The 8,309-nt window shown below is 38.3% G+C and overlaps 1 protein-coding gene across 3 annotated transcripts in view; it reads right to left on the bottom strand.

Moving 5' to 3' along the window:
- Positions 1-3,214: 3,214 nt before the first annotated feature.
- LOC143035854 (juvenile hormone esterase-like) overlaps positions 3,215-8,309 on the bottom strand; it is a 96,784-nt gene continuing 91,689 nt past the window's right edge. For all 3 annotated transcript variants that reach the window (XM_076202944.1, XM_076202946.1, XM_076202945.1), the window contains one exon: positions 3,215-3,529. In XM_076202944.1, the coding sequence (XP_076059059.1) occupies positions 3,449-3,529 (81 nt within the window). In that variant the 3' untranslated portion in view covers positions 3,215-3,448. The remainder of the gene's footprint in view (positions 3,530-8,309) is intronic.

The following is an 8,309-nucleotide window of genomic DNA, read 5'->3' as shown; positions in this document are numbered from 1 at the left end:
TGTGTGTGTGTGTGTGTGTGTGTGTGTGTGTGTGTGTGTGTGTGTGTGCGTGCGCGCGCGCGGGACTTCAGACTCCATCTATGTTCTTCACAAACTCAACTGTGCCCCGGCTTCCTTTGCCTCGATTCCTTTGTCCCCTTGTCGTCAAAGATCGAAAGGATAGGAATGATCTTCAGCGGTTAATGGAAGACGACGTTGGACTGCACGGGCGAGCGGAGGACATTCCTCCCTTTTCACCTGGAGGGAATAGAATTCCAGCGATATACAATGAGGGTGTAGCACCGCCGAGGGAATTAGTCTCCAGGTGTACTTCCATCCAGAAGTTCCACCACGTCTTCGTCTCTCTGTGGTCCGGGGACGCATTTGTGGCGGTGATGGCCCTCCGAATGTGAGCGGAGATTATCCCGCCACGAGGTTCTCCAGCTGGAAGCGCAGCTAGAGAGCGGTACCCCCTCAGCTGAATATATAATCGACCCTTGTGGCAGCCCAGAATAAAAGATGATTATCATGACCAATCATGTTAATTGGGACAAGATGGCTGTTGCCCCACAAATCAGAAATGGTGCAATAAGAAACTTCTAAAAGAACAGGGTAGCCTAACATTTGAGCTTCTCCTTTTCAAAGCAAGAGATAAAAAGAGAAAGAAAACAACAACGAAATGTCAGAAAAAAAACAATAGGGGGAAATTCATGAGAAGTGAGAAAAAATGCCTTTAAGCTGTACTCCGCGCACAACTCTCAATTCCATCTCTTATTTGATGGGAGATCCAGACAATGAAGCCGCGCAAGCAAGCACGTCAGGAGGAATTCGCCTGCCTCGACTACGACTGAACTCGAAGTTCGAAATTGACCAACCTGCTCCCCAAAGACGAATAAGTCTCTCACGCTCCTCCAATGCAGAGCAACCTTCATTCCATAACGTGCCTGTGAGAATAAAATAATCGGTAATGCAGTGAATGACGTCATATAAAGAATTATATGACGGAATCAATGACATCATATAAGGAACTAAATAACACTGTCGATGACGTCATACAATGAACTAGCTGACCCAAATATGACGTCGGATAGGGAACTAAAAACAAACAGTGACTTCATATAAGGTACATGTTGTAATAAGTGACGTGATATCAGAATAAGTAATAAATGAATTCAAGGAATTTTATGACGCAAAGTCTGACGTCATAAAATGATGAATATATGATAAATGACGTTATGCAAAGAATCTGATGGGTCAGGTCTAGATTCCATACTCGCTAGTAGATGACGTCACGGGATCATATGCAAGGATGTATACGTCATCAGTTCCTGTGCAAGTAAAATGTGGGAACACCTTGTAGTATGTCTTGAAAAGGGAGAGTTCACCATGTTTCCACATAAAAAACTCAATAAAGCTAGATTGCCACAAAATGAGTGGTATGAAACTATCACCAAATATTGTGTCATGTCTATCGTCCTGGAAAACTGATGATAGACTGCAGCTCTTGTAAACAATGGTATCATAACAACTGTGTAAATCTGTCTGTGCATGATGTCAGGGAAATGTGCACAGATGACACTTACACTTGCCCTCAATGGGCTGCAAATAAAAATAAAGTGTTTTTACCAGTAGAGATTTTCCACCTACATGTATAGGCCTACATGCATTTTAATTGTGCTGCTGTTGATAAGAATAAGTGATTTTCCACATACATGTATTTTAATATTGAGATTTTCCACATACATGTATTTTAATATTGTTCTGCTGTAAATAAAAATAAGACCATTTTTATATATAAAAAATTCAAGTCTTTTGTCTTTTCCTAGCAGTTCAAACTTTTTTAATGTAAAAAACGTCCACCCAGTAATAGTAATATATTTATATATTATATAATGCATCATTCCACATGAAAAAAATGTTATAAAGTTTTGATATTTTAATTTTCTTCCATAAAAGAAGCTTGAAGTCTAATATTGCGTTTTATTTGGGCCTCTGAATGTCTTCCGTCACATCGGACTTCGGAAACTTCCGAAAATACCCGACATTGCCCGAAGTGATAACACAAAACGTGACGTCATCTACTAGCGAGTATGGAATCTAGACCTGACCGAATCTGATGGCGTAAAAAATAACGTCACCACTACTTTTTTTTTTTTTTTTTTTTTTTTTTTTTTTTTTTAAGAGCTCGGGCTGCGCCCATCCCGGCTGCCGGGGGGGGTTTGGCTTCGCCTTTGGCGACCTTCGGGAGCAGCCGTGTTAGGAGGCTAGCTGTTCATCGTTCTATACCACCGTAACAATTCGTGACCTCATGTCGCCTTTTCTTCTGATTGGTTGGCCTTCAGTCGTGACGTCATGTCTCTTCTAATTAGCTGGTTTTCAGTTGTAACGTCATGCAACATTTTCAGATTTCGATTATTTCTATCATATATACTATATGATAGACTCCATGCAACTCGGTAGGGGTTGAATTATTGCACTTAAGGTGACAGAGTACATTCATTTATAGAGGCAAACAAATTGGGGCACATGTATCTATTTCCTTAAACATTCAAATGTATGCATGACCACACAAAAAGTGAAGACGCAGAGAAAAGAACTAGACTCAGCTAAAGATAACGAGTAAAGAAGTATATATAAAATATGGTCATTGTTATTGGGAATCTTAGTGTTTACCTTAGTTCGGGAAACTTTCCCTTAAAGTGTTATTTTCTTCGATCCAGGAGCCTTTCCTGAAACTTCGAACCACGCCTATCGTAGCTTTAAATAAGATATGATTAAATTCCCCTCCTCTTTATTTTGCTTATTAAATCTATGTAACTATTTTGGTTTAATAAATCGGGAATTAACTTTCAGAACTTACTTAAAGTAAATATTAACCCGTGGCCTTCTGAGTTCTTGGTACACTGTGCGCACTAACGTCAGAACAGTTAGATTACCTTGAGCTCAGGACGAAGAAGAACTTCTTTTTTGGAAACCTCTAACCAAGGGATCACGTCTTCGGTTCAGAAGGCCTTCAAGATATCGTATTTCTAAAGCAGCTACATTTAGAGAATCTACGCAGGTTAAAACAAAGGTGACCGGTAAGTTCTCAAATGTAATTACTAAAATATTGAACCGTAGTTTTGATAAAACTGCATATATATCTTGAGCACAAAGGGTCCGACTTGATCTTGATTTATTCCTTTATCATTGCAATAAATCTATTTTGATAGAGGTGAAAGATTAAAAGAATCCAGATATTATTACAGTTTATTAATATTCTCGATAAGTTAAGATTTTTTTCTCAACTTGATATGACAAAATCATAATTGTTTTCAGCTGCTGATTTTCCAATTATTCCTTACTGGAGTTAAATGATTTTGTTCAGCTATTAGTTTACTACTTACCTAAGCTTTCCAATTTGTAAATCTATGAACACAGATTTCTCATGCAAATCAAATGCTTGGTTATTTATAGTCAATAAATCTTATCAGAGCTCCTCTTTGGCAGATATCTGCAGCGCTCGTACAAGGTTCTGGAACACAGGGAGATCCAGCCAAAAACTCCGGCGCTGAAAAAGAATATATATATATATATATATATATAATATATATATATATATATATATATATATATATATATATGTATATGTATATTAATCAAACAATAGATAGGCCATATTGGGAATATATTCTATTAATGTGGACGATAAGGATGGCTAAATCCAAATCAATAGAGTATATTCCCAATATAGATATTTCAAAATGGCTATGGTGGAATGTGCTTATTGACAATGTTCGTGACCATAATTCCGTGCATATTGAGAATATATTCTATTTATGTAAAGGATGAACTTGGTTGAATCCACGTTAATAGAATATATTCCTAATATGAATATTTAAAAAAATGAAGTGGTCTCCGGATATAGAATCCGGAATTATGATCACCAATATTGTCAATAGGCATCTTCCACCTGATCCCACACAGTATGACGCTTAGGCCATTAATTTAGCAAAAGCGGGCGTTTTATGGTCCTTCCCCTGTCCCTCATTTTGTAAGAAAATGCTATACAAGAAGTATCCTCCTCCCACTCTGTACTACGGAAGAACACTGTAGCTTACAGTCGAAATATATAGATCCGCAGTTCCCATTTTTCTTCTGCTCCGACTGTGGATTTACTTTTGATATATATACATACTCTCTCTCTCTCTCTCTCTCTCACACAAACACATACACACACACACACACACACACACACACACACACACACACACACACACACACACACACACACACACACACACACACACACACACACACACACACACACACACACACACACATATATATATATATATATATATATATATATGTATATATATGTGTGTGTGTATATATATATATATATATATATATATACACATATACATATGTATGTAAAGACAGACAAATATGGAGGTGTGTGTGTGTGTACTTATATATAAGCTTCGCGTATTTAGTTTATTAGAGACCGCTTTGATTTTTTGTTGTTGTTGATTTGTATTTTCTCTTTGCCGTTTTTATTGCTGAAGGGGGAGCGAAATGGCTTGTGAAGGTTGCGTGAACCTAGAGGTCCGTCTCAGGATGTGTGAGGAGGAAATTCGTCTTCTCAGGAGTGCGCTCCGTGAGAAGAGTGAACCCTCCCCACAACCCAAAGAGTGTTCCACTTCTTCACCTACTGTCACTGCCATGAGCGAGTGGCGCTCCGTGGGGTCCCGTTTGTCGAGCCCGCGTTCGGTAGACGTGTGCCCTGTGGAGCAACCGCTGGCTCTAGCCAATCGTTTTGCTCTACTGAAGGATGAAGTGGCTGAAAACCAGGAGTTCTTCGTGGTGGGGGACTCCATGGTTCGAGGCTATGACGACATCCTGCAGCGGAAGACTAAGCGACGTTGCAAGCTTGTATGTCAACCGGGCCGTGGGATCGTCGATTGTACCCGGTCCATCAGGGAGCAAGGACGGGAGAACACGGTTACGATTGTTCATACGGGAAGTAACGATGTAGGTAGGGTGAGATCAGAGGAGCTTGTTCGGAATTACAAGGTCCTCCTTCGGGAGATGAAGGAACGTGGGAGCCGTCACGTAGTCTGTGGGATCCTCCCGAGGATCTACGCAGGCTCGTGTTGGAACAGTAGAGCCATAGGGATCAATGATAGGATATCGCAGTTGTGCACACAATTGGGATACCACTTTCTTGATCCTTGGTATCTCTTTTCTAGGCGCCATGACCTTTACGCTTCTGATGGGATCCACCTTACCCGCAGAGGCAAAGATGTTCTTACAAACCTCATTGTGGGAGTTTGTAATGAACTAGCTCCTTTTTTAGGGTAGAAGCCCAAAGGGAAGGGGAAATAGAATGTACTTGGGAAAACAGTGTAGAGTATAGCATTAATGTAGAACAATGTGTCATCACATTAGGATATAATGTCATAGGACAAAATGTCACAATGGGATGTAATGACAGTGGAGGACAAAATATCACGATGGGAAGTAATGATAGTGGAGAACAAAATATCACGATAGGATGTAATGATAATGGAGGAGAAAATATCACGGTAGGATATAATGTCAGTGAAGGCCAAAATATAATTTTAGGAAGGGATACCGGACAGAATGTCAATGAAGGCCAAAATATCATGATAGGATGTAATGTCGCTAGAGGACGAAATGTCACATTAGGATGTAATGTCATAGGACAAAATGTCACAATGGGATGTAATGACATTGGAGGACAAAATATCACGATGGGAAATAATGATAGTGGAGAACAAAATATCACGATAGGATGTAATGATAATGGAGGAGAAAATATCACGGTAGGATATAATGTCAGTGAAGGCCAAAATATAATTTTAGGAAGGGATACCGGACAGAATGTCAATGAAGGCCAAAATATCAAGATAGGATGTAATGACAGTGGAAGACAAAAGATCACGATGGGATGTAATTATAGTGGAGAAAAAAATATCACGGTAGGATATAATTTCATTGGAGGACAAAATATAATTTTAGAAAGGGATGCCGGACATAATGTCACTGAACGGTGGGAGGCCGGCGTGAATCAAGGTGACGTAGGGGGACAAAATGTACAAAAGAGATCGGATGACCGTGATCGACCAGATGTCCGTGATGGGGGAAATGTTAATTTTGATAGGAGAAATGTTAATGAGGCATTGAATGTCAATGAAGGACCAAATGATAATAATATAGAGCAAGGTATAAATAAAAAACAAAATTATAATATAAGACATGATATTGAAACTCAAAATGTGTCAAAAAGAAATAATCACGAGTTTTTTAAAACGATGTACTTTAATGCTCGTAGTATTAGGAACAAATTTCAAGAAATACAGGCGTATGTCAAAAGCGAAAATCTCGATATGATAGGAATAACTGAGACATGGTTAAATGGTACAGAGTTCGAAGCAGAATTTAATATTGCGGGATTTAAACACTTTCATCAGGATAGAAACCACAAGAAAGGTGGGGGTGTTCTATTGTACGTTAAAAACAATGTTCATGCTTGTGTTTTAGAGAAAGTGAAACAGGATGCATATGATAGTTTGTGGGTTGACTTAACCCAAACAAATGGACAAAAAATGAATATAGGTGTAATATATAGGCCAAAGACATTATCATTAGCAGACGACAAACTGCTATTTCAAGAACTGTCTAGTTTCTGCAACCGGGATTTATTGATAATGGGTGATTTCAATTTTACTGACATTGATTGGATGACCCTTGAACATGGCCATATAGGTAATCGCTTGATTGATTTTCTTGGTGACAATTACTTAATTCAGCATGTAAAAGAGCCCACAAGATATGGAAACTTACTCGATCTTTTGATCACTAGCCGCGAAAGCATGGTAAGTGATGTAGAAGTCGGTGAATCTGTTGCAAATAGCGATCACAACTTAGTCAGATTCAAACTCCTAAACAATTTTAGAATAGATACTTGTGCTTCTAAAATACCCGATTTCAGTAAAGCTCAGTTCATAGGACTACGTCAGGAGCTTCAGCTTACAGATTGGGAGGCAAAATTAAACGAAAGACCTGTAGATCAGATGTGGGAAATATTTCAAAATACGCTCACTAAGATGATTCAAACTTACATTCCTTTTAAGGACAGACGTCCCCCAAATCAGGCTCGCCCAAAGTGGCTCGACAAAGAAACTAAAAAAAAGTATTGCTAAAAAGAGACAGGCTTATAAGAAATATAAGTGCTCGGGTGCATCTAATGACTATGAAACTTATGTATCAATACAGAGAGATTTAAAAAAGACAATAAGAAAAAGAAAACGACAATACGAAATGAACATCGCTGATAAATCCAAAGAGAATCCCAAAGAATTCTATAGTTACATTAGAGATAAAAAGGTTGTTAGGAATCACATTGGTCCACTATTATCTGCTGACGGTCAACTTGAATATTCAAATGAAGGAATGTGTAATATCTTAAACAATTATTTTAGCTCGGTATTCGTAAACGAAACACCTCAAAGTGAATCCCAAACTGAAACCTGTGAAAAGTCTGGGGTAAACTTACTCACTACGATAAATATAACAAAAGAAAAAATTAAAAGGTGTATAGACAAACTCAAAGTTAATAAAACACCAGGGCCTGACGGTTGGCATCCAAGAATCTTAAAGGAAATGAAAAATGAGATTGTTGTTCCATTAGAAATTATTTTCAAGAAATCCATCATATCCGGAGATGTCCCAAGAGAATGGAAGCTAGCTAACGTTACTCTCATATTCAAAAAAGGTGACAAAAAGAAACCAAATAACTATAGGCCTATAAGTTTGACTTCAGTCGTAGGAAAAATAATGGAAACTATTATCAGAGATGCTATCGAACATCATTTAGAAAGTAACCGTTTGATAAATGATAGCCAGCATGGTTTCAGACGGAAACGTTCTTGCGTGACTAACTTACTCGAATTCTACAACACAGTTATCTCGAATTATGACAAAAGAAACAATATAGATTTAATATACCTAGACTTTGCAAAAGCTTTTGATACCGTCCCACACGAAAGACTACTTACTAAACTAGCTTTGCATGGAATAAGTGGTAGCCTATTAGGTTGGACTAGTAATTGGTTGAATGGTCGAAAACAGAGAGTTGTTTTAAATGGAAAAACTTCTGGATGGAAAAGTGTTGCAAGTGGAGTTCCTCAGGGTTCCGTTCTTGGGCCACTTCTATTCATAGTATATATAAATGATATAGACCATGGACTAAAATCTACTGTTTCCAAATTTGCTGATGATACAAAACTGTGCGGAGTGGCAAATGATCACTCAAACCAATT

This window comes from Oratosquilla oratoria, chromosome 19, assembly GCF_046742065.1.
Source record: "Oratosquilla oratoria isolate Oo_2021 chromosome 19, ASM4674206v1, whole genome shotgun sequence".
Classification (NCBI taxonomy): domain Eukaryota; kingdom Metazoa; phylum Arthropoda; class Malacostraca; order Stomatopoda; family Squillidae; genus Oratosquilla; species Oratosquilla oratoria.
Note: the sequence above shows the minus strand (reverse complement) of the source record. Positions and strands in the feature narration are given on the sequence as shown.